This window comes from Oryctolagus cuniculus, chromosome 11 (genome assembly GCF_051225735.1).
Source record: "Oryctolagus cuniculus isolate XC-2025 breed Fujian yellow rabbit chromosome 11, ASM5122573v1, whole genome shotgun sequence".
Lineage (NCBI taxonomy): Eukaryota > Metazoa > Chordata > Mammalia > Lagomorpha > Leporidae > Oryctolagus > Oryctolagus cuniculus.
In genome coordinates, this window is record NC_142877.1 from 25,878,072 (window position 1) to 25,904,963 (window position 26,892).

At 42.8% G+C, this 26,892-nt stretch overlaps 1 protein-coding gene across 4 annotated transcripts in view; it reads right to left on the reverse strand.

Annotated features, from left to right (window-relative positions):
• Positions 1-307: 307 nt before the first annotated feature.
• Positions 308-26,892, reverse strand: part of TPX2 (TPX2 microtubule nucleation factor) — a 54,175-nt gene continuing 27,590 nt past the window's right edge. For 2 of the 4 annotated variants that reach the window (XM_070051967.2, XM_008256162.5), the window contains exons 7-17: positions 26,469-26,590; positions 25,283-25,434; positions 22,980-23,151; positions 21,194-21,335; positions 19,986-20,202; positions 10,258-10,353; positions 9,081-9,257; positions 8,552-8,698; positions 5,434-5,545; positions 3,374-3,540; positions 308-1,144 (exon numbers count right to left, since the gene is read on the reverse strand). In XM_070051967.2, coding sequence (XP_069908068.1) covers positions 1,034-1,144; positions 3,374-3,540; positions 5,434-5,545; positions 8,552-8,698; positions 9,081-9,257; positions 10,258-10,353; positions 19,986-20,202; positions 21,194-21,335; positions 22,980-23,151; positions 25,283-25,434; positions 26,469-26,590 — 1,615 coding nt within the window. In that variant the 3' untranslated portion in view covers positions 308-1,033. Of the gene's footprint in view, positions 1,145-3,373; positions 3,562-5,433; positions 5,546-8,551; positions 8,699-9,080; positions 9,258-10,257; positions 10,354-19,985; positions 20,203-21,193; positions 21,336-22,979; positions 23,152-25,282; positions 25,435-26,468; positions 26,591-26,892 lie in introns of all 4 variants that reach the window. The other 2 variants (XM_008256161.5, XM_002710846.6) reach the window with 1 other exon arrangement.

Consider the following 26,892-nt stretch of genomic DNA (forward strand, 5'->3'; position numbering starts at 1 on the left):
GAAAATAGCAGAAGATGGCCCAAGTGCTTGGGACCCTGCACCCACATAGGAAACCTGGAAGAAGCTCCTGGCTTGTGGCTTTAGCCTGGCCCAGCTCTGGCTGTTGTGGCCATTTGGGAAGTGAATCAGCGGATGGGAGATCTGTCTCTTCCTCTCTCTCTCTCTCTGTCACTCTGCCTTTCAAATAAATACATCTTAAAAAAAACAAAAAAAAGATTCTGGACCCACCTCTCAAACTACCCATTTCCCCAGTGAGAGATGTCCTTCAAAGAGGCTTGACAGATTTGAAAAGTATCAAATAACAAAATGAGAGAGGAGAAGACGAAAAGTATTTATTACATGCCAGGTTTTAAAATGCACACTGCACTGCTCTCTGTAATTCTCAGCACAGATAAGGGAAGAAGATACCTTAAAACCAGCTCTGCCCAAAGCTTGCCAAATGGTTGCTGTGAGGTTCCCATGCGTTCACGCCATCTTCTTCCTCAGTGATGCAGTTAATGAGGTTTTCACCCTTATAGCACAGGGCTTCTTAACTACAAACTCATTTGTGCAGAGAGGAGGAAAGAATCTGAAGTAGCATTTGCTCCTCATTGAAACCAGGACTTAAACCCTATCTCAGGATTTAACTATCTTTATTTTCTGATTTAAAAATAATAATAATATATATATATATATAAGAAAGGCAGAAGGGGGCAATGGGAATAAGACTGCACTGTGCTATCACAGAGACTTGAAATTCTAGCCAGAGTTAAGACACATATTAAAGGTCAACTGATGGTATAAAGGAAATAACTACATGGAGTCTAATCAAGGCATACATGAATTGAGTCTCATTATTAGCCTCAAAAAAAAAAAAAACAACTCTCAACAAAACTTGAGCCCATAGTTGTCAAGTACATTCTGTCTGACACGAGTAGCTGAAAAGACTGGAGAAATCGGTTCTCTCCACTCCCAGCGACAAGGAAGAAGGCTCCTGGTTTGACGTTAAAAGCAGCTCCAGCTGCCAAGCAGTATCTGCAGGTCACAGCTGAGTTTAGCAGTGGAATCGAGTGGAGAACTTGGGAGATACAGGCACAGTCAGAGGTTGGTCACTTGACTTTACTTCCACACCCTGATACTTGCGTATTGGATTTGCTTTGTGCACCTGCAGAGTAAGGAAAATAAAGTTACCACTGACTAGAATATTAGCAAACAATGCTTATAGTTGCTTTTATTTCTTTCTGAGAAAATGTTTGCATAGACTTGCAGATCCCAGTCACTAACTTAAAGAAAGGGGGAGTGGGTAAGACAACACAGTATAATGGAAAAGTACACAGGGTTTTGGAGCCCAGATTTCTGTTTATTCAGGGTTTTGCTGGGTTCCTCAGCTTTCACTGAAGGTGTTGTGGCAACATGAGTTAAGCCACTGGTTTGAGTCTTGGCTGCTCCACTTCCAATCCAGCTCCCTGATAATGTGCCTGGGAAAGCAGCGGAAGATTGCCCAAGTACTTGGGCCTCTGCAACCACACGGGATGTGAGCTCCTGGCTCCTGTCTTCTGCCTGGACCAGCCTAGCCATTGCAGCCATGTGGGAAGTGAACCAGAGGATGGAAGATCTCTCTATCTTTCCCTCTCTCTATTACTCTGCTTTTCAAATGAATAAATCTTAAAAACAAAACAAAAAAACCCATCTCCGGTGTCAAAGAGTAAAAGGGGCTGTACTCAATTGTAGCAGAATTTTACAAATTAAGAATTTGTTACAGTACAATCTTAAACTTGACTACTGGGGTTGGTGCTGTGGCGTAAGGGATAAAGCTGCCACCTGCAGTGCTGGTATCCCATATGGGCGCCAGTTCAAGTCCTGGCTGCTCCACTTCAGATTCAGCTCTCTGCTATGGCCCAGGAAAGCAGTAGAAGATGACCCAAGTTCCTGGGTCCCTGCACCCATGTGGGAGACCCGGAAGAAGTTCTTGGTTCCTGGCTTCAGATCGGCCCAGCTCCACTCATTGCAGCCATTTGGGGATGAACCAGCGAATGGAAGATTTCTCTCTCTCTAGCCCTCTCCTTCTCTGTGTAACTCTGACTTTCAAATAAATAAATTTTTAACAAAACAACAACAAAAAACTTGACTATTATTATTCACCAACAGCATGAACTTAAAAACAAAACAACAAGAACCAGCAAGAAGTTTGCTGGAGAAGGCTTTTGGGTACTCTAATAATCAACCCTGAATCGAGCCAGATTAGAACAGAGACACTGCATTTACTGAATTGTGCTGTAGAATGTTTCAATGGGCCTGCCCTGGGAATTGTAAAAGAAATAGCCTTGTAACAGGAGCAAACACAACAGGCAGGTATCAAGTATTACAGAATAATCAAAGAAGTTGAGTCTGATGTTATGAGTGTATCTGGAGTAGGGATTATATTGTTTTCTCTTTCAATCAACAAATGGTAGTTTGGATTTTGCAAAGAGGCTAGCCTCTTGAGTAAGTTGTCCTTAGAGCCTTCCAGTAGGCCCAGTCACCTGTACCAAAAGAGGTCTCAGTTGCAAGCCCACTGTTTAGACAAAATCTCAACAACTTATGTGTTTCTCTATTTAATCTTGTAATTCTCACGTTCTTTTCTGTTTCTTGCCTAATTGTAAAGCACATTGGCCCTTAAGCCCAAAAGAAATAATGAATAACTTAAATAAGTAAAGCAAACAGAAAGAATCCTAGGAAATGCATCACTGTGCATGGTTACAAGACATGATATCCTAATGTAAAAATGACCATTGGTGGAGAACAACGCTGTGGTATAGTGGGTTAAGCCTCTGCCTGCAGTGCTGGCATCCCTTATGGGCACCACTTCATGTCCCAGCTGCTTCTCTTGACTCTCCAAATGGCTGCAATGGCCAGAGCTGGGCTGATCCAAAGCCAGGATTCAGGAACTTCTTCCTGGTCTCCCATGTGGGTGCAGGGGCCCAAGGACTTGGACTACCTTCCACTGCTTTCCCAGGCCATAGCAGAGAGCTGGATCAGAGGAGGAGCAGCGGGGACATGAACTGGTGCCCATAAGGGATGCCAGCACTACAGCTACACCACAGCGCTGGCCCCAAGGACAAATATATTTTTTGAACTACTGGCTTTACATCTTATAAACATTGTAAGTTTCTGAAGTGGCAGGTTAATTACTAAAAAGGGCCAAAATTACAGTTCATAGTTGGGTCACAATGTATATACACACCCCTAACCTCATTCTTGTCTAAACTTCATCAGTACCCTCAGTTTACATGATCTCCCTTTCACTTGTTTTTGGTGTAGGCTTGTGGGCCACCTTAGATTCTGCCTGGAACAAGGTCAGATGCAAATAAAACAGAGGCACCCTGGGTTAGTTAGTACTCATGCTGCCAGTTACCAGTTCTTTCCGGAGCCTAGCTAGTTCCTCCTTCTTCTGCTCTTCTTCCTGTTGCCTGGCCTCCTCCAACTGCTGGAATTTCTGGGCTTCTACTTCAGCCATTCTCTTCTCCAGCTCTTGCCGCTCCTTGGCTCTCTTCTCAGTGGCCAGCTGAAAAGGTTCCTGAACTAGAGAACCAGAAAGGCCCTCTGAGTACAGAAACAGAAACAATATTGGTGCACAATTACTGCATAAACCTAGTTCCCCCTGGATTGAGCAAATGAACAGATATGCATGGCAACAGAAAAACTGAGTTCTACCTGTTAGGTTAATGTATTTATCCTTCAAGAACAGTATTTGGATGGTCTATTATTTCACTGAAAATAGTTAAGTTTTATATAGAAGGTTTTGCACATAATGTGCATTGGTGAATATTTTCCAAATTATTTTCACCATGACACCTTCTTCCCTAAACAGATATTATCTATACAAATAAACACATATTTTTATTATCATGTTAGTTAGGTTTTATTATAAAAGTGTTATTAAATCTGCATTTGTTAAAATTTTTATAGGGGCCAGCACCAGCACTGTGGCATATTGGGTAAAGCTGCCACCTGAGACACCAGCATCTCCTACGGGTGTTGGTTCAAGTCCTGACTGCTGGACTTCCAATCAAGCTCCCTGCTAATGGCCTGGGAGAAGCACAAGAGGATGGCCCAAGTGTTTAGGCTCCTGCCACCCACATGGGAGACATGGAAGAAGCTACTGGCTCCTGACTTTGGCCTGGCCCAACGCTGGCAGTTGCAGCCATCTGATTTAAGCAGATGGAAGATCTGTCTCTCCCTCTTTCTCTGTAGCTGACATTCTAAATAAATGAATAAAGCTTTTAAAAAATTTTTATATATTTATTTGAGACAAAGAAAGCATACTCCCCTCTGCTGACTCACTCCCCAAAGGCCTGAAATGGCTGGTCTGGGTGGGGCTAAGCCATGAGCTGTGAACTCAACCCAGGTTTCCCAGGTCAGTGGCAAGAATCCTAATTACTTGGCTAAACATCTGCCTCCAAAATTTTTTTATTTATCTACAGATGGCAATAATTATCTTATATTAATTGAAAATTTACACTTTGCTACATTAAAATAATAAAAATTATTTATGAGCAGTAAATTTGTTTTTAATTTTGCATAATTCTCTAATACTGCAATTCCCAGATTCAGATAATAATAATAGGGAGGTTAGGAAAAAGTAGTGATTTGTGTTTATTTGAATCACCATCAGAATTATACATATGCTGCAAATTTTTTTTAAAGAGAGATTGCATTATATGGCAAAGATGTGAATATTTATATTTCCTGTTTTCTTTTATATATTTTACATTTTAATAAGTTGAACCATTGGAAATTCATAACAGATTAATTTTTGACAGGAAGTTTAAATGTGTTGTCATTGTCTCCACTTTGTTCAGAGCTTATTATTATGGAAATAGTAAGTGATTGTGTCTTTTTTAAAAAAGAAAGAAAGGCTAATCACTGGGAGAAAGATTAAATCTTAGACAAATCTTAGAATTTTGGAGTTGGAAGGGCCTCTGGAAATCATCTAGTGTAACAGAGAAAATCAAAATCCATAGAGGTGAAGTAGCTTGCTCAAAACTACATGGTAATTTTGAGACAGATGTAGAAGATGCAAAGCAATTTCAATTTTCTAACACACTGTGCAGTGCTTAAGGAACCAAATGTTTTGTATCTAAGGCTTGCTTCCAGATAAACTCCAGAAAGACACCTGGATCATCTTCTCTCATATATTTGCTAATCTATGGGTGGGAAAGCCTATTACTGTTGATAAAATACCACCTGCTTCTGCTAAGGCCTCTGTTACATTAATCTGGCTCCAATACACAGTGCAACTCAATAAAGCTGTTGTATTCAACAAAGGGTACAGAGGAAGAAAAGCTACCATCCTCTAAAGTCAAATGCTTCAGGTTGCCAAAGCATTGTACTCACACAATTGGAATCCCAGTATCCACCCCCTAGGAAGTTGACAACTCTGCCCCAAACCCCCAAGAGCACATGTAGTACTACCAGCAACTGATTTTTTCTCTTTCTTGGGAACAAAGGGCTCCTGTGAGATGACAGTGTTCGGACGAGCCTTGAAGCAAGCTGCTTCCTTCTGTTGTTTCAGTTCTTCCTCCAACTATGGGAAAGAAAATCTGTCAGATAAGCAACTATATAACTTTCCAGGACTACCACCTTAATAATTTAAGTTCTAATAATCTTGAACTGCTTCAGCAATAAAACCAGTAGATATCAGGTAAGTTCCCATGCACAAACTACATAATGAATAAATCAGTCTGATAATAATTGAACCCACTGAGAACTAGTACCTTTAAGATTTTTTTTTGAATTCATTTTTTTACAGGACTGGCATTTTGGCATAGCAGGTTAAGCAACTGCTTAAGATGCCAGCATCCCATATGGGTGCTGGTCTGTGTTCTGGCTACTTGACTTCCTATCTAGCTCCCTGCTAATGTGCCTGGGAAAGCAACAGAATATGGCCCCAAGTACTTGGGCCCCACAGTCACATGGGAGACCCACATGAAGCTCCCAGCTCGTGGCTTCAGCCTGGCCCAAGCCCGGCCATTGAGGCCATTTGGGAAGTAAATCAATGGATGAAAGATCTCTCTGTCTCTCCTTCTCTCTCTGTAACTCTTTCAAATAAATAAATCTTTAAGTTTATTTTTTACTTATTTGAGAGGCAGAGACAGAAAGGCAGACAGATCTTCCATCTGTTATTTCACTTGCCAAATACTTACAACAACAGGGCTGGGCCAGGTCAAAATCAGGGAGGAACTCAATCAAGGTCTCCTATTTGGATACCAGGGACCCAAGTACTGCTGCCTCTCGGGATGTGCCCCAGCAGGAAGCTGGAAGTGTAAGTGGAGCCAGGACTGGAACCCAAGCACTATAATAAGGGATGCAGACAACCTAAGTGGAATCTTAACTGCTAAACCAAATGCTATGCAAAATGTCACCCCTCTTTTAAGATGCATTCAATGCTTATCTTATTACAGTAAAAATAAGCAACATCATATGCCTCTAAATGGGAATCATTAGGAACCACACAATATCACCCATGAAGTAGTCTCTTTCCAACTACCCGGCCACTAGAATCTAATCAAGCTTGGAGGAATGTGTCAAACACGAAGGCAATACAATCAGCATAACCCAGATTGTGGGAATCTATATGACAATCAACACAATTTATTTCAAAAGACAAAATACAAAGAGATGAGCCCACAGATGGACCTTATTTGGATCTTGATTTGAACAATGAAACTGTTATAAAAAAAGTTATGAGAAATTTGGGCACAGTTTAATGTTGGCTACTTGTCACCATAATGGAATTATTGTTAATCATTCTGATATTATTGCGCTTATTTTCAGAAGTCCTTATATTTTAAGCATACATACAGAAGTGGATAAAGGATAAAGAGATGCTATCTAGATTTCATTTCAAAATAATCTTGTGTAAATACATGAATCCATAGATAAGTACACAGAAGTATACATGAAATGAGTTTTCATGTTTTTATTATTATATAACAAGGTGACAGGTTCATGGAAGTTCATTATACTATTTATTCTACCTTTGTATGTACCTAAAAAAGATCTTAAAGAGATATGGTTTTTGTACTACCAAACTTTCCCACATAGATGTTCCTGAGAACATTATGACTTCATTATTACTTCTGCAACTGTCCTCAGGTTTCCTAAAGAACAATGCCAATACAAGACCTGTATTGAATAATGGAAGTAATAGCATGTTTTGGGCTTCAAGAGTGGCAAACTCCACAAACAAGGATTAGATCAGAGCTATTTTTGGACACAATCCAGGAGAGGTAATGACATTAAAATACTGATAAATTAAGGATTCAGAAGAAATTCTTCTAACTGGGTAAAATTAGATTCTATTAAATCAGCCAATAAGCAATTAGTTGTTTCTAATCACCTGTTATCTAAAACTCACAATATACTTGCTATACAGAAGTATAGTACACACCATGCAGAAAAAATATGCCATTTTTTTTAACTTTTTTTTTTATTTGACAGATAGAGTTAGAGAGAGAGAGAGACAGAGAGAAAGGTCTTTCTTCCGTTGGTTCACACCCAGATGGCTGCTATGGCTGGAGCTACGCCAATCTGAAGCCAGGAGCCAGGTGCTTCTTCCTGGTTTCCCATGAGGGTGCAGGTGCCTAGGGACTTGGGCCATCCTCCACTGCTTTCCTGGGCCACAGTGGAGAGCTGGACTGGAAGAGGAGCAACCGGGACTAGAACCCAGCGCCCATATGGGATGCCGGCACTGCAGGTGGAAGATTAACCAAGTGAGCCATGGCGCCAGCCCAACAATATACCATATTAAGACTATCTATTCTTCCATATTGTTACCAAAACAACAGAAAAAGGAAAACACTTAATGAATGAGTTTAATAGAACAGATGAGGTTTTCAAAAGATTCTTGATTCAAAGCCTGTTAGTTCTCACTTTCCCTAAGTGAGTATGGGTCAGCCGGCACCACGGCTCAATAGGCTAATCCTCCACCTGCGGTGCTGGATTCTGTCCCAGTTGCCCCTCTTCCAAGCTAGCTCTCTGCTGTGGCCCGGGAGTGCAGTGGAGGATGGCCCAAGTCCTTGGGCCCTGCACCCGCATGGGAGACCAGAGAAGCACCTGGCTCCTGGTTTCAGATCAGTGCGGTGTGCTGGCCACAGCGGCCATTGAAGGGTGAACCAACGGTAAAGAAAGACCTTTCTCTCTCTCTCTCTCACTGTCCACTCTGCCTGTCAAAAAAAAAAAAAAAAAAAAAAAAAAAAAAAAAAAGTAGGGGTCACCAAACTTCAACTTGTAGGCAAGATTCAGTTTTCAACCGGCTTCTGTATAGTCCTTGAGCTAAAAAAGCTTTTTACATTTTCCAAGGGTTGAAAACACACACACACACACACACACCCCCATTCCATATGTGACAGAGACCATATGTAAACTATAAAGACCAAAATATTTACTACCTAATGTTTTAAGAAAAAAATGTGCTGATCTCTGATTTAGAGGGAGAGCCTCAGGAATAACCAAGTGTATCACCTAAGATGATTTCAGGATCTGCTTATCTAACCAACCAAACAACTAATAACTTCTCTCTCATCCCCACCTGATGCTTCCAAGTCTGTGCCTTCAGAGCACCTCTTCTGTCAGTCTCCAAGCAGAAAGGCTCAATCTGCGTCACATTCTTTACCTTCTTTTCTGGTAGGTTAATGGTGTCAAAATGAGGTAAGGGAAGTGCCTTGAACTTGGGCACCTGATGGGAAAGAAAACATGAAATTTAAAACAAAGAACTCACTAGCCTGAAATCAACACCTGCTCCAGAATGTTTGGAGGAAACTGAAAAATAGGGACAGCCAGTTTTCAAAGCAGCATGGTATAGCAGAAAAGAGTAACAGGCTCAAAAGGAAATCTAGTTTTCCTTCCAATGTTGTCAATAACTGGCAGGGTGATTTGGGTAAGTCACTTAACCTATCCGTGCCGAAAGGATGACTTAAATTACTTGCCCTATCTATATTTCATGGAGTTCTTTGAGGAATCAAAGGCAGACAGGGATTTTATGCTAGAAGTGCTACACAAAAGGTTATCTCTGAAGGACCCAAGAACATGCTGCTGCTTGCAGAAATGAAAACACCTACTTCTCCTTTCTGCAGCTCTTTTATTTTCTTCTCCTTCTGTAACTGACGTTCTTTGTCCCGAGAGTCGAAGGAGAAAGGGCATACTTCCACAGTTCTTGCCTCTGGGATTTGGGGCTTAAAAGGCACTCCATAATGTGGCACAGGTTGAGCTTTTATCAACACTGGTTCATCTTCTTCCTGAGAAACAGCACATTTTAGAAACAAAACTCCTCACTCTATCCCACCTCCTCATAATGTGGAGTAAGGAAACATTGTGTAAGTCATTAATTAAGGCAAGTCATTCAATCTCTTAGGTGTCTTAGCTTCCTCTTCTATCAAAGAGAGATAACAGCTAAGTGACCCACTATCTCACAGGGTAAGAGTAATGTGAGAGCATCTGGTAAAGGACTAACATAGTGACTTAAAAGATCCAAAGCTTTTCACTGGAATGTTTTAAGAACTAAAGGAGATCCAAGAGCATGGATAAAATGAAGATCAGAACAAAGATACTGACCAAGCATGGACTCCATCCTCTTCTTTGACCCAGTCTCAGACTCTGCTGAAACATGTGACTAGGGGCTAATGATTGCCAACCCCAGAATAGGACCAAGACAGTTATTTGGGTTGAAGCTGGTAACATAAGATTACTGTGTATTTTAGTTTCAAAGAAAACTATAAAAAGGCTTATGCTTGAGATCTGCTATAAAATTACCCTAACTCTGGATATTTATAGATAAAATGGGGGATGTAACAAGAAACTAGCCTGATCAATGACAGTTTATGTACTACAATCCTACGAACCATCACACACAAGTAACCTCCTTCGGTTAATGAGTTCGGAAAAAACAAATGTAACTGTTAATAATAATAGCATGAATTTTTAAAATCCTTTTCAAATAGTGACAATAACAACAAAATACAGCAAAATAAAGTGCAGGATCTGGAAACTTTTGATGCATGTTACAAAGATAGGCTGATTTTCAATGCTGTAGACATAGACAAACCTCCAATGCTTAACTTCCAATTCCACAAATTGTACCCAGTTACTAAAGACAGCCAGAAGAGTCATAACCTTATCAACTGCTTTGCAAACTACAAATAGGAGTGGTTGTCTCTGCACACCATTCAGTTTAAGAAATAGTAAGGTTTAGACGGACTATGCAGAAGCAAAAAGAAACCCCAACTCCCAGGAAATCACCTCATCTTCTTTAGTAGGCATTCGGATTCTGTTTTTAAGTGCGAAGGCTGGAGACCTGGGGACAGTGATTGGAAGTACCTTCTTTTCAGGAACACCCTAGGAGAAGGAAGCAACTCAATTAGACATCCTAGAACAAAATCTGCTAGGTTGTGTGAAATATTAAATCCCTTTCCTTAAAGAGAAGTTCATGTATCAGGAATCAGAAAGAAGCTACACTGTAGTATGTTGTTTCCTGATTAGGACAAAACAAATCCTGCATGCAGCAAATAACTAAGGTATAGATAGTACAAAATCAGTTAAAATATAATTCACCAAAAATCTTTTTAGTAGTTAGGAAAAACGCCTACAACAGAAAGCAAACGAATGTGGGCTGGCGCTGACATAGCAGATTGAAGCTGCTGCCTGAGACACTGGCATCCCACAAGGGTGCCAGATTTGAGTCCTGACTGCTTTACTCTGATCCAGCTCCCTGCTAATGCAGAAGATGGCTAAAGGCCCCTGCACCCACATGGGAGACCCAGATGAAGCAACTGGCTCCTGGCTTCAGCTGGCCCAGCTTGGCCATTGCAGCAATTTGGAGACTGAACCAGCAGATGGAAGATGTCTCCTCTGTAACTCTTTCAAACAAATAAATAATATTTCTTACAGATTTATTTACAAAAAAATTTTTTTGACAGGCAGAGTGGATAGTGAGAGAGAGAAACAGAGAGAAAGGTGTTCCTTTTTGCCATTGGTTCACCCTCCAATGGCCGCCACGGCTGGCGCACTGCGGCCGGTGCACCGCGCTGATCCAAAACCAGGAGCCAGGTGCTTCTCCTGGTCTCCCATGTGGGTGCAGGGCCCAAGCACTTGGGCCATCCTCCACTGCACTCCTGGGCCACAGCAGAGAGCTGGACAGGAAGAGGGGCAACCGGGAAAGAATCCGGCGCCCCGACCGGGACTAGAACCCCGTGTGCCGGCGCCGCTAGGTGGAGGATTCGCCTATTGGCCGCGGCACCGGCCTTATAAATCTTTTTTCAAAGAAAAAAGGCAGTGTTATAGAGAGGCAGAAAGAGAGAAAGAAAAATCTTCCATTTGCTGGTTCACTACCCAAATGGCCACAATAGCTGGAGCTGGGCTAATTCGAAGCCAAGAGCTAGGAGCTTCTTCCAGGTTTCCCACTGAAGGGCAGGGGCCCAAGGTCTTGGGCCATCTTCTACTGTTTTCCCAGGCCATAGCAGAGAGCTGGATCAGATGTGGAGCAACCAGGACTAGAAACGACGACCATATGGGTTGCTGGCACTGCAGGCAGCAGCTTTACCCACTATGCCACAGCTCCATTTAGTTTTGTTTTAAGATAATAAACATTTTTTTTTATTTGACAGGTAGAGTTATAGACAATGAGAGAGAGAGAGAGATAGGTCTTCCTACGTTGGTTCACCCCCCAAATGGCCACTACGGCCAGCGCTGCACCAATCTGAAGCCAGGAGCCAGATGCTTCTTCCTGGTCTCCCCATGAGGGTACAGGGGCCCAAGCACCTGGGCCATCCTCTACTGCCCTCCTGGGCCACAGCAGAGAGCTGGACTGGAAGAGCAACTGGGACTAGAACCGGCACCCATATGGGATGCCGGGACTGCAGGTGGAGGATTAGCCAAGTGAGCCATGGCGCCAGCCCCAAATAAAATGATTTAAAGTATATGGGAAGGTATGCATCTGTTGTATTCACATAACCGATGCATACCTTCCCATATACTTTAAATCATTTCTAGGTTATTTATACTAATATGAAGCAAATGCTACATAACTAGTGGTTTTACTGTTTTGTTTAGGGAATAAAGACAAGAAAAATCTATATTTTTTACAATAAAGACAAAAATTTTTTCAAATATTTTTAATATACCTCATAGTTGGTTGAATCCATAGATGTAGAATCTAAAGATATGGAGAGCTGACTATACATGTAAAACTTCACTATACTTATTTTATTTAGATGTTTACCTCTATTAGTCTATGAGTACTTCACATTCCATCAATCACTAGCACTTAACATAGACCTTGTGTAGTATAAGGCATGCAGTAAATGTTGAATGAACGCATTAAGAATGAATGCACACTTGACTAACAGAATTTATATCATGGAACTCTAAGAAGATATCTTGAGAGACATCTTCTTAATCCCAACAATGCTGCAACTGCTCAAACCATGTCTGGAATGTCTTTTCTTGGAATGGCTTTCAAAGCCACTTTTTGGACCATGCAAGGTGTTATTCAATCTTTAACAAAACTTTCCACCCTTGTTATCTTGGACCACTCAGAAGTTTTAATTCCAGAGCGCTGGCGCTGTCGCATATTGGATAAAGCCTCCACCCGTAGTGCTGGCATCCAATGTGAGCACCAGTTCAAATACCGGTTGTTCCATTTCTTTTTTTTAAAGATTTTTATTTATTTGACAGGTAGAGTTACAGACAGTTACAAGTAGAGTTACAGAGAGAGAGAGAGACAGAGAGATAGGTCTTCCTTCTGTTAGTTCACCCCCCAAATGGCCGCAATGGCCGGAACTGCACCGATCTGAAGCCAGGAGCCAGGAGCCTCCTCCAGGTCTGCCATGTGGGTGCAGGGGCCCAAGCACCTGGGCCATCCTCCACTGCTATCCCAGGCCACAGCAAAGAGCAGGACTGGAAGAGGAGCAACAGGGACTAGAACTAGTACCCATATGGGATGCTGGCACCACAGGTGGAGGATTAACTTAGTGTGCCACGACGCTGTCCCACCCCTACCCCGGTTATTCCATTTCTGATCCAGTTCCTAGCTAATGCTCCTAGGGAAAGCAGAGAAAGATCGCTCAAGTACCCCGGTCCTTGCACCTGCATGGGTGACCCAGAAGAAGCTCCTAGCTTCGTTTTGGCTGAATTTCCAGCCATTGCAGCCATGTGGGGAGTGAATCAGCAGATGGAAGACCTGCCTCTCTGTAACTCTGCCTTTCAAATAAATAAATAAAATTTTTTTTAAAGAGAAAGTTTTAATTCCAAATAATTTTTTACTAACTTCTAAAAGCAAATTTTTTTAAAGACTTATTTATTTGAAACTCAGAGTTACACAGAGAGAGAAAGAGAGGCAGAAACAGAGAGAGGCCGGTGCTGTGGCGCAGTGGTTTAAAGCCCTGGCCTGAAGCACCGGCATCCCATGTGGTCACCAGTTCAAGTCCCGGCTGCTCCTCCTCCAATCCAGCTCTCTGTTGTGGCCTGGGAAATCAGTAGAAGATGGCTCAAGTCCTTGGGACCCTGCACCCACATGGGAGACCCAGAAGAAGTTCCTGGCTCCTGGCTTCAGATCGGCACAGCTCCGGCTGTTGAGGCCATCTGGGGAGTGAACCAGCGGATGGAAGACCTCTCTCTCTGTCTCTACCTCTCTCTCAAACTCTGTCTTTCAAATAAATAAAATAAATCTTCAAAGAAGAAGAAGAAGAAGGGCCGGCGCCACAGCTCACTAGGCTAATCCTCTACCTGTGGTGCCAGCACTCCAGGTTCTAGTCCCGGTTACCCCTCTTCCAGGCCAGCTCTCTGCTGTGGCCCGGGAGTGCAGTGGAGGACGGCCCAGGTCCTTGGGCCCTGCACCCGCATGGGAGACCAGGAGGAAGCACCTGGCTCCTGGCTTCGGATTGGCGCAACACGCCAGCTGCAACAGCCACTTAGGGGGTGAACCAACAGAAAAAGGAAGATCTTTCTCTGTCTAACTCTGCCTGTAAAAAAGACAGAAAGACAAGAAAGACAAGAAAGACAAGAAAGACAAGAAAGACAAGAAAGACAAGAAAGACAAGAAAGACAAGAAAGACAGAAAGACAGAAAGACAGAAAGACAGAAAGAAAGAAAGAAAGAAAGAAACCTCGAAGAAGAAGAGAGAGAGAGAGAAGTCTTCCATCTGCTAGCTCACTCCCCAACTGGCCGCAATGGCCGGAGCTGTGCTGATCCGAAGCCAGAGCCAGTAGCTTCTGGGTCTCCCACGCAGGTGCAAGAGCCCAAGGACTTGGGCCATCCTCCACTGCTTTCCCAGGCCACAGCAGAGAGCTGGATTGGAAGTGGAGCAGCAGGGACTCAAAGTGGCGCCGACATGGGATGCTCACACTGCAGACAGCAGCCTTACCTACTATGCCACAGCACCGGCACCTAAAAGCAAATTTTTAAAATATGAAGATTGTCCACTGTTAAAGGTTTAGATCCAAAAGACTGAGTCAGGATTCATGACAAGTGCTTTTTCCAAAATGCTTTGTATAATATCACAATCATCAAAATTGGTGACCACTGTGAAGGGAATAATCACTAGCACAGTGAAATCCAATATTACTGACTTTATAATCAGAGTGACTAATTAGTCTGAGAAATGGGTTTCCAGGGCCGGTGCTGTGGCATAAAGGTTAAACCTCCACCTGCAGTGCCCACATCCCATATAGGTTTGAGTACCAGCTGCTCCACTTCTAATCCAGCTCCAGGCTAATGTGCGGAGGAAAGCAGCTGAAGGTGGCCCAAGTCCTTGGGCCTCTGCCACCTACACAGGAGACCCAGAAAATGCTCCTGTCTCCAGGCTTCGGCCTGGCCCAGCTCCAGCCATTGTGGCCATTTGAGGAATAACAGCAGATGGAAGATCTCTCTCTACTTCTCTCTCTTTGTATCACTGCTTTTCAAAAATTAATTAATTAATTAAAACAAAAAAATGGGTTTCCAAATGATGCATACCATGGAAAAAATAAAAATTTGTTGTCCCACAAATATCCTGTACAAATAGACAGGATAAATGCACCACTTCTTGAGTGTGGAAGTAGGAAGAACAGTAAGCAAGGAATCAAGGACCTGCTCTAGCCAGCTCTGTATCACTGGGCTTATCAGATAGCCTTCTAGGCCTTGGGGGTTTTTCATAAACTAACTGAAGTACATATCTGAAGATTTAGTTGGTTCTAAAATAATCCCTCTTTTCCTATTTTCCCTCTTTCTCTACATATACTCTGCAGAAAAATGTGCATTGTGAACAGTGGAAATCTGTAAGTAAGCCATGAAGAAAATATTAATGAGGTCAATCCTCATAATTAGTTGAGGGAGAAAAAAAGATGATTTATGAAAATCATCTTTGTAGCAACTAATGACCTATACTCCGTCTTCACCACAATGAGGGCCAACTAGGGGCTCAGCTTGAAACAAAATAAAAAGGGCTGGCGCCGTGGCTCACTTGGTTAATCCTCCGCCTGCAGCACTATCATCCCATATGGGCGCTGGGTTCTAGGCCCGGTTGCCCCTCTTCCAGTCCAGCTCTCTGCTGTGGCCTGGGAAGGCAGTGGAGGATGGCCCAGGTGCTTGGGCCCTGCACCCGCATGGGAGACCCGGAGTAGGCTCCTGGCTCCTGATCGGCGCAGCGCCGGCCATAGCAGCCATTTGCGGGGGTGAACCAATGGAGGGAAGACCTATCTCTCTGTCTATAACTCTACCTGTCAAATAAATTTGAAAAAAAATAAAATAAAGAAATTAAGTTTCCAAAACCAGAAATGGCTTCTTATTTTGTTATTTTAAGTTTTTAAAAAGTACTTTTGTTATTGTAACCTGCCACAGAGTGGGCAATATGGCACAGCAGGTTAAGTGCTTGGAATGCCCACATCCCTTACCAGAATGGCTGGCTGGAATACCAGCTCCTCTGCTTCAGATCCAGTTTCCTGAGAATGCTCACCCTGAGGGCAGTAGATGTTGGGCCAAGCACTTGGGTCCCTGCCACCAACATGGATGACCCATAGGAGTTCTTGATTTCTAGCTTCGGGTTTGGCTCATTCTCAACTGTTGTGGATTTGGGAAGTGAACCAGCAGGTGGAAAAATCTCTCCCTCTTTCATTCTTTCTCTAACACTCCACCTTTCAAATAAATAAAAACTGAAGAAAAGTAAAACTAAAAAATAAATTATAAGCTCCCCGAGGACTGGGATATTGCTATTTGTATCTCTGTGCCTTTTCCACAGCACCTAACAAAAAAACCCAGAGTGAAAATATGTTGATATGCTGATATACTCTTCCAGACTGGGAAAGGCTGAAGGACAAGGGTCATATCTTATTCCATTTTTGAATTTCCAGTGTCTAACACAGGCTAGAAATATAAGCTGGTACTTTCCAGCCTATACCATCAATCACTCAGTTATCCAATCTCAGTGTGCCTGTGTTATAGTCACCATGCTAAGTGCTGGGAATACAAGCAGAGTGAACTACAAAAATATATGAGGTTCCTGCTCACAGAGAGCTCATATTTGGTGGGAGAGACAATGACAAAATAACAAATGTTTCCTAATTTTCACAATTGCCCCGAAGAAATCCAGCAGAATGTGGAGCTAACAGCTGCTGGGAGGCAGCTTCCTCAGCAGCAAGTTTGGGGAAAGTATCTCTGGAGAGGCGATATATGGCTGGAAATGTGCAATGCAGGTGGACAGATGAAGCATTTAGAAAAAGCATCCAAGGCCGGCGCCGTGGCTCAATAGGCTAATCCTCCACCTTGCGGCGCCGGCACACCGGGTTCTAGTCCCGGTTGGGGCGCCGGATTCTGTCCCGGTCGCCCCTCTTCCAGGCCAGCTCTCTGCTATGGCCAGGGAGTGCAGTGGAGGATGGCCCAGGTGCTTGGGCCCTGCACCCCATGGGAGACCAGGAAAAGCACCTGGCTCCTGGCTCCTGCCAGGATCAGCGCGGTGCGCCGGCTGCAGCGGCGGCCATTGGAGGGTGAACCAACGGCAAAAGGAAGACCTTTCTCTCTGTCTCTCTCTCTCACTGTCCACTCTGCCTGTCAAAAAAAAAAAAAAAAAAAAAGAAAAAGAAAAAGAAAAAGAAAAAGCATCCAGAAAAGGGATTAGGGATGTTGGGTAAGTGTTTCTTCTAAAGCAGCGTATGTCCCCAAGTGCTCTGGAATAGGCTCCAAGGCTTCACAGGTCATTACAGTGAAGCAATTTATCTCAGGGAGTATGCAAAAAAATAGCCTGCTGGTCTCCCCCAAGTCATCCCTAAAATATCTAAGCTAAAATTACTCACTGGCCTCACTACATCTACCTCCTTGGTGCCCCAGCTCCCCATTAGATGTCGGCAACAAGTTCACATTTCACACCCTCATGCTCAAGGCTTTCATCACTCCACCTCTGCCCCACGAGACCTTTTTTATATCTGCCTCATGGCCCACTGCTGCCCGAGCCCATCTCTCATCAACCCTGTTGTTTCATTGCCACCTATCAACCACAAGCAGGAGAACACAAGATGAACCATCAAGACACATGGAAATGAAGCTTCAGCACTAGGCGACACAGTTGGGGAAACAACAGTGGCAGACAGATGTGTTGTACCAGGCTCTGGGAGGCAAGCTCTTCAGTTCTGCTGTTAAGAGTCCAAGACTAGAAGTTAAAAAGATCTATTTTCTCCTGACACCAACTTTTTTTTAAAGAATTTTTTTTTTTCAATTTTAAGAGACAAACATATCTTCCTTGCACTGGTTTATTCCCCGAATGCCTTTAACAGCCAGACTCCAGGTAGAAGCCAGGAGAAAAACTCAATCTGGGTCTTCCAGTGGGTGGCAGGGACTCAAGTACTTGAGTCATCACTGTTCCTTCTAGAGTATACGTTAGCAAGAAGCTGAATCAGAAGCAAAACCACAGGACCAGCACGTGGCACAGTGGGTTAAGCCACCACTTGCAATACTGGCACCCCACATGGGTGCTGGTCCATGTCCAGTCTGCTCCACTTCTGATCCAACCTCCTGCTAATGTGCCTGGGAAAGCAGTAGAAAATGGCCCATGTGCTTGGCCCCTGCCACCCAGGTGGGTAACCAGGATGAAGCACGTGCCTCCTGGCTTCAGCCTGGCCCAGCCATGGCACTGCGGCCATTCAGAGAGTTAAATAGCAGTTGAAGATCTTTCTGTATATATAACTCTGCCTTTCCAAATAAATAAACCTTTTAAAAATAACAATAAGTGACAGAGTTAAGCACCTGCATAATTTTTTAGACATAGTTCTGTGCAGAAGGGGGGACGTCCTCCTTTCCCTGCCAATTTGGATTGACTTTTATCTAGGTTAATGGTAGAAGAACTCCTTTTTTGATTGTTTCACATTTTTAAGCATTTTTACTTATTCTCACTTTATTCAAAAGGCAGAGAGACAGATAAAAGATCTTGGATCAGCCGGTTCACTCCCCAAATGCACGCAATACCCTCCCATAAAATTAATTTTAACACACTATGCCACAACCCTGTCCACTATCACTTCTTCTTATTCTTTAACTATAGCATTTTTCTCTCCGATTGCATTAAAACTGTGGTTGTGAGTCTACCAAACTGATTCCACTTCTCTAGTTTCTAACTGCTCTTTAAAAACTTTTCTTCACTCAGAGCTCCTAATACGTGCTCTGCATTTGCTACCTTCAGTCTTCTTTTCACATTAATGTTACTTCCACTGAATGAAATACTTTGCAAGTTCATTTCATTTGAAGTTCTGCATATCCAAACTCTATCATGTACTGGAAAGGTACATAATGAGTGCCAGGATCACAGACTCTATCCTAGCTCCACCATAAACTAGCTGCGTGCCCTAGGAAAGCTATGTAACTTGACTGTGCCTCATCTGAAATGAGGATAACTAAAGTAACCCACTTAAAAGAGGTTGTTGTCAAAAATAATGAGTTAATAGTTATCAATGGGGTCGGCGTTGTGGCGAAGCGGGTAAAGCCGCCACCTGAAGTGCCGGCATCCTTTATGTGCGTTGGTTTGAGACCTGGCTGCTCCACTTCCGATCCAGCTCTCTGCTATGGCCTAGAAAAGCAGTAGAAGATGGCCCAAGGACTTGGGCCCCTGCACCCACATGGGAGACCAGCTCCAGCCACTGTGACCTTCTGGGGAGTGCACCTGCAGATGGAAGATCACTCTCCCTTTCTTTCTGCTTCTCCTCCTCTCTCTGTGTAACTCTGCCTTTCAAATAAGTAAATAAATCTTAAAAAAAAAAAAAGTTATCACAGTTGGCCCCTTGTATCCATGAATTTTGTAACAGTGGATTCAACCAACTGCACATGGTAAATATTTGTGGGGGAAAAACTCTTATCTGTACTGAACACGCAGACTTTTTTCTTGTCATTATTCCCTAAACAAGGGAATACCTGTTATACAGCACAACTATTTACATAGAATTTCACTGTACAAGATATTACAAATAATCTAGGGATGATTTAAAGTATTAAGGAAGATATGTATAGTTTATATGCAATTATTATAGCATTTCCTAAGAGACTTGAGTTTGATATCCATGGTGGTTCTGGAACAAATCCCCCCCAGATATAGAGCTACAACTGCACATGAACAAGGCACAGAGCAGTGCCTGGTATATACAGTACAAGTACCAGTTACAATGACACAATGATGACAACTACTACTATACAACATTAAGGCTTAAGTCAAATGCTGTATCCTCCACAAAGCACTTCCTAAGCCTCCTATCTGGAAAAAGTAATTCTCCTTCTCCTCTGAATTCCTATAGCACTTCTGTCCATTTTATATTATTTATACATGTTATTGCCCTTATTACACTGCATGTTGCCTCGGACCAAAATCCATTTCTGTTATGTCTCTTTATACCTACATATAGTTCATAATGTGATGCCCTGTTCATAATATCCACTCAAAACATTTACAAAAAGGTTGATATTTGGTCACTGACAAGACACTTTTGCTAGCCCCCAGAGCCTTAACTATTCTTTCTTACCACAACATCTTCCAATATCTTAGTTGGGCAAGGTCTGGAATGAAATTCAAAGTGTTCATCCTCTAATTTCTTCCTTGATTCTCGCTCCTGGATTCTTTTCTCAATTTCCAAATCAAAGCCAATAGGCTGAGTGGATGGTTTCACAGGTGGTTTCTTGGGCAAGATGGGGCCACCTTCAAGAATTCTGGGATCAAGTTCCCGAGCTTTGAATTTGTACCTGTAAGGTGGGAGTTAAATGACAGCCATAAAAAACCTTTTAAATAATATAAAAATTACACAAACAGCAAAAATGGCCTTTTTACTTGGCCAAACACAAAAAAATAAGACTATCCATATTCAGAGATAAATTTCAACTTTCTCCACAGCCATTATCTTTACCTCTGGAGCAAAGAATAAATCAGTCCTAATGTACCCATCACTCTAAAACTTAGAGCTTTTTTCACAGATGAAGTCCTCAAAAGTAGCACAACAGAGAATGGAAGGGTAAGAGATGAACTCTCATTCTAACCACATTAAGTTCCAGTTTCCTCCACTGATGATAGCTCTAACAATCCCTTATGTAGGCATAAAGACCTTTCTAAACTAACCTCAGAAGACATTCCTTAACTGGAATTGTTAAATTCTCCCATTCCAATCTCTGCATTATTTTTTTTAATTTATAAAGGACATAAAGCACTTCCAATTCTTTAATTACAGAGGCAGGGGCACAAACCTGCAGAGCCTACAACTCAAATGCCATAAATTTTCTCAGAAAGGGGCCAGTGTTGTGACACAGTGGGTAAAGCCACTGTGTGTGTCACCAGCATCCTATATGGAGGCCAGTTAGTGTCTCAGCTATTCCACTTTAAATCCAGCTCCCTGTGAATGGCCTGGAAAAGCAGCAAATGATGGCCCAAGTATCTGGGCCCCTGTCACCCATGTGAAAAACCTGGAAGAAACTCCTGGCCCCTGGCTTCAGCCTGGCCCAGCACTGGCTGTTGCAGCTATCTGGGTAGTGAACCAGAGAATGGAAGATAATGCTCTCCATGTATTTCTCCCTCTCTGTAACTCTGAATTTCAAATTAAATAAATAAATGAAAAATATTAAAAAAAAAAAAAAAAAAAAAAAAAGGAGGAAAGAAAGGATAGCAGTTGTTGTCCCTTTAAAACTGAAAAGAAAGTAGCCAAACTCTGGGAGCTCTCTCTCAGACACTACCAATGGAACTTACTGTTGTAGTTTCTCAAGCTCCTCAGCCTCCTGGTCTGCTGCACTTTTGTAGGTCACAGGCCTTGCTCGATGTTTGGTTTGTAGTACAGGAGTCTGTGGGTCTCTGGATAGCTTGGTCACAGAAGATTTAGAGGGTAACAGGTCTGTAAACCAAGATCACAAACATTTATCTATATCCTCAAGATCTACTTAACCTCTAAGTGCTGCCTCAAAGAGGTAGCCCAGAGATGGATGAACTAACCACAACATAGCTGGCCCTACACACTGAGCTTACTCACCAAAGTTCAGTCCATTTCCTATTGCTATTGAAGAGTATGACCAAGGTAGCTTTTGGGTATATTCTATTGTCATCTCCTGAATTTAGAGTCCAGTCATGTCTGATGGGTTCCTTATCACTGAACAGGTCTGTACTTTCTATTGACAATGCAACTATTTTGTTATTGACAAATAAAATTTTTGTTTATTCAGCTTTAAATCTAGGGCCTTTCTAAAGACACAGTAGTAACTCTCAGTCTATAACAAAGCAGCATCATTTCATAGGAAGTCAAATGGGAAAAGTATCAATATTAAGACCATCACTACCTCTTATAGAAATCAGGAATTGGGGCCAGTACTGTGGCACAGTGGGTTAAATCCCTGACCTGCAATGCCAGCATCCCATACGGGTGCCGGTTTGAGTTCCAGCTGCTCCACTTCTGATCCAGCTTCCTACTAATGTTTCTGGGATAGCAGCAGAGAATTGCCCAAGTGCTTGGGCCCCTACACCCACGTGGGAGACATAGAAGAAGCTCCTGGCTCCTGGTTTCAGATTAGCTCAGCTCCGGCCATTGCAGCCATTTGGGAAGTAAACTAGTAGATAGAAGACCTTTCTCCCTCTGTGTCTTTTTCTGTAACATTGTGTTTCAAATTAAAAAAAAAAAAAAATCTTTAAAAAAATCATGAATTTTTCTGGAGAGGGATAATTTTATCAATTTTCAAGATGATATTGAATGAATCCTCCAATTTAGATCTTATTACAGAAAATCAGAACCAAATCTATTTAAAAGTAAGTCATGCTTCAATGGAACTGGAATTCTAAAAGCAGGGATATCACACTAAGAGTCATATATAATTTGTTTTGTTTTGGTTTTTTTAAAGATTTATTTTATTTGAAAGATAGAGTTACATGGGGGCTGGCGCTGTGGCACAGTGGGTTAAGGCCCTGGCCTGAAGCGCCAGCATCCCATATGGGTGCCATTTCGAGACCTGGCTGCTCCACTTCCCATCCAGATCTCTGCTATGGCCTGGGCAAGCAGTAGAAGATGGCCCAAGTCCTTGGGTTTCTGCACCCAGGTGGGAGAACTGAAGAAGCTAGCTCCAAGCTCCTGGCTTCAGATTAGCCCATCTCTGGCTGTTGTTAGCCATTTGGGGAGTGAACCAGTCAGTGAATGAAAAGACCTCTCTCTCTCCCTCTGCCTCTCTGTAACTCTGCCTTTCAAGTAAATAAATCTTTTAACAAAAGAAAAAAAAATACCTTGCAAGAGTAAAAATTTATAGGCAAAACAATTAGATTCTGCTTTATCCAGAATACCAGCCCTATACTCTCAACAACTATTTTACACCACCTATGTTCCTCAGACTTCCTTATCTTCTCTCTTATAGAATCCCCTCATCGGTTAACCACCAAATCTACATACCCATCAGCAGTTACAGCCACTCCTCTCACTCTTTCATCCTCCTTTCACTCTGCCTCTGCTAAGAACTCGGGGGTATGCGCCAGCTAGGTATAATACTGATAGGAAACTTACTAATATCCTCTTTCTTGCTCCTCAAATGGTATCTGTTAGGGGTTCGTTTATGGAAGGCTTCCACCTGCTGTGCAAGAGGCACATATGTAGAAGCCGCTTCATCAAATGTTCTTTTCTTTCCTTGGGACAGGTTGAAAGGCTTAATAATGGTACAGCCCCTAGTCACTCGAGCCTGTAAGGAGAAAAGTTAGCCAAAATTACCTTCTGAAGTTTGTCAGTTCTTGGCTAAGAATTATAATCAGCATTATTTCTATCTTCAAAATAAAGGAGAGGGGGGAGAAAGGTTCTAGCACTCAACTATTATTCTGCAATAAATAGTACACAGGTGATTTTTCTCAAGCAAGTCAATATTTTAAAGCTATCAAAAGTAAGCAAGCTTAGAATTCAAACAAAAAGCTACAAAGGCATCCCATCCCTAAGCTCATCCACAGACAAAACCTGATCAGGCTTCTGGGTCTGTCTGAATCAGAATCTCCACTCACCTCCTCAAACTGATGCAAAAGCTTACTGCATGGATCATTAATTCTGATGAAGCTGGTCTCAGAATAGAAGCAAATCTCTTTAAAAAAATTTATTTCAAAACATGCAGCACAACCTTAGAGTTTAAGTCTGCAAAGTATTGACTTCAAAATATGACAATGGGGGCCAGCACTGTGGCATAGCAGGTAAAGCTGCTGCCTGCACTGCTGGCATCCCTTATGGGTGCTGGTCCAAGTCCCGCTGCACCACTTTTGACTCAGCTCTCTGCTATGGCCTGAGAAAGCAGCAGAAGATGGCCCAAGTCCCAGGGGCCCTGTATCAGCGTGGCAGACCCGGAAGAAGCTCCAGGCTTCGGATTGGCCCAGCTCTAGCCCTTGAGGCCAGTTGGGGAATGAGCCAGCAGATGGAAGACCTCCTCTTTCTGCCCCTGCCTTTAACTCTGCCTTTCAAATAAGTAAATAAATCTTTAAAAAAATAATATGAGTTCTCTTTGCTGCATCTACTGCAAGAATGAAGACCATTCTCAGCAATCAGACTGTTGACATTCCAGAAAATGTCAACATCAAAGGGGCGCATAGTTATTGTGAAGGGGCCCAGAGAAACCCTGTGAAGGGCCTTCAGTCACATCAGTGTAGAACACATCAGCCTCCTTGGAAAGAAAAAGAGGCTCCAGTTGACAAATGGTGGGGAAACTGAAAGGAGATGGCAACTGTTCACACCACCTGCAGTCATGTACAGAATATGATTAAGGGGGTTACACTGGGCTTCAATTACAAGATGAGGTCTGTGGATGCTCACTTTCCCATCAACGTGGTTATTCAAGAAAATGGGTCTCTTGTTGAAATCTGAAATTTCTGGGGCCGGCACTATGGCGCAGCAGGTTAACGCACTGGCCTGAAGCACCAGCATCCCACATGGGTGCCAGTTCAAGACCCGGCTGCTCCACTTCCCATCCAGCTCTATGCTGTGGCCTGGGCAAGCAGTAGAAGATGGCCCAAGTCCTTTGGCCCTTGCACCCGTGTTTGAGACCCAGAAGAAGCTCCTGGCTTCGGATCAGTGTAGCTCCAGCCATTGTGGCCAATTGAGGAGTGAACCAGCAGATGGAAGACTCTCTCTCTCTCTCTGTTCTGTGTAACTCTGACTTTCAAATAAATAAATAAATCTTTAAAAAAAAAAAAGAATTTCCTGCCGGCGCCGCGGTTCACTAGGCTAATCCTCCGCCTTGCGGCGCCAGCACACCGGGTTCTAGTCCCGGTCAGGGCACCGGATTCTGTCCCAGTTGCCCCTCTTCCAGGCCAGCTCTCTGCTGTGGCCAGGGAGTGCAGTGGAGGAGGGCCCAAGTGCTTGGGCCCTGCACCCCATGGGAGACCAGGAGAAGTACCTGGCTCCTGCCATCAGATCAGCGCGGTGCGCCGGTCGCAGCGCGCCGGCTGTGGCGGCCATTGGAGGGTGAATCAACGGCAAAGGAAGACCTTTCTCTCTGTCTCTCTCTCACTGTCCACTCTGCCTGTCAAAAAAAAAAAAAAAAAAAAAAAGAATTTCCTAACAGTATAAATGCCGAAATTGTAATTTCCCATTCACAATGCTATCTATTTTACCTACATTCTCAATCAAGTCTTCACAACAATTTGGTACGCTGGTTCCTGGAAAGGTAGTGATTTATTCAAGATCACAAAGATAACAGGGGCAAAATGAGAATTTAGATTATCTAATTCAAAACATGTCTGTCTTGATTATACTAATATAAATAGTAACCACAAATGTTACATCTGAAATCCTAACTGAATTAGTAACAGGGCTATTCATTTAGTCCATCAACTCACCGGAGATGGAGGATGCTTTCGCAGTTCAGATGTAAAGTTCACTTCCTTATATTCCTCCTGGTTCTTTGGGTGTTGTTTGATTCGCTCATCCGTGCGAAAGTGGAAGTCAACCGATTTGGTTACCTGGCTCACTGATTTTTTCACAGGTTGCCCTGAGTGAGGAACACAGTAAAACACAGATAACATTAAAATCATAAAAGATTGGGGGAAGGAGGAAGAAAATATCACTATGTTTTTAGAATTTTACCTACAAACCATATTGATTCTGTTAAAAATAATTAAAACTTAAAAAGAATAGGAAACATCAATAAGTCCTTTTTTACTCCAGACCTTTTGGTATTTCTATTACCATGGATCTGACGGTTCACCATCTACATGTCACCCAAAAGCAGAAACAGTCCTCACGGACACTACTACATGTAGAGAACAGAATTCTCTATAGAGAATAAGAATCCTTGTGGTGCACTGGGTTAAGCCACTGCCTACAAAACCAGCGTTCTATACACAAGCTCCAGTTCAAGTCCCAGTTGCTCTGTTCCTGATCCACCTCCCTTTTAATGCTCCTGGGAAAGCAACAGAAGATGGCACCCACATGAGAGACCTAGATGGAGTTTCAGGCTCCTGTTTTTAGCCTGGCCCAGCCCTAGCCATTGTAGCCATTTTGGGAGTGCTTTTTCAACACAGTAAACAAGACTTAATAGCTTTAACCCCAACAATAAAAACGCAATGTCATAGCAAAGCAGAACTATGACTCTCCCCAACCTGCAGCTCCTTCAGTCATCTTTTCCTCCATAGCTGCAACTGGATCTTACTCAGTTTTCCATTCCTTTGCCTTTAGATTATAATGAAATGGATTAACAGGAAAAAAAAAAAAAACACAAAACAAAACAAAAAAAACCTGCTCAATTACCATCTGTCTCAATCCTAGTTTCTTCTTTTTCTATTTCAAAAAAGGAATGGCATGATCTAAGGAAGGCTAACGTACATAAAATGTTCTATAGAAACACCATTGTGATATAAAGAATCCACATCCAGCTTTCTAAATAAACATGTTTTTTATGCTGAGACTAATAAGCCTTTTTGGCTGAGACCTCAAAAAAAAAAAAAAAAAAAACAAAAAAAAAAACCCTACCAAGATCACTAGCAGCATTCTTCACAAATTAGCATCTACCAGAATCAAGCTAACCTGCTCCTGCAAGGGCAAGCTTCTTGAATTCTTCATTCTTTTTCCGCATCTCCACCACTTCCTGTTGCATTTTCATTCTCTTCTCCAACTCTTGCTCCTCAGTACTTTTCAAAACCTTCTGTCTGAAAGTTAAATCAGTAAGACATAATAGAGGCTCACCGATTCGATAGAATCTAAGGGCAAATATAGAAACCATGTTTTGGGGCCGGCGCTATGGTGAGCTGGGTTTAAAGCCTTGGCCTGCAGCACCAGCATCCCATATGGGCGCTGCTTGAGACCCAGCTGCTCTACTTCCAATCCAGCTCCCGACCAGTGCACCTGGGAAAGCCTAGGTCCTTGGTACCTACACTCACGTAGGGGACCTGGAGGAGGCATCTGGCTCCTGGTTTCAGATAGGCTCAACTCCAGCCATTGTGGCCATTTG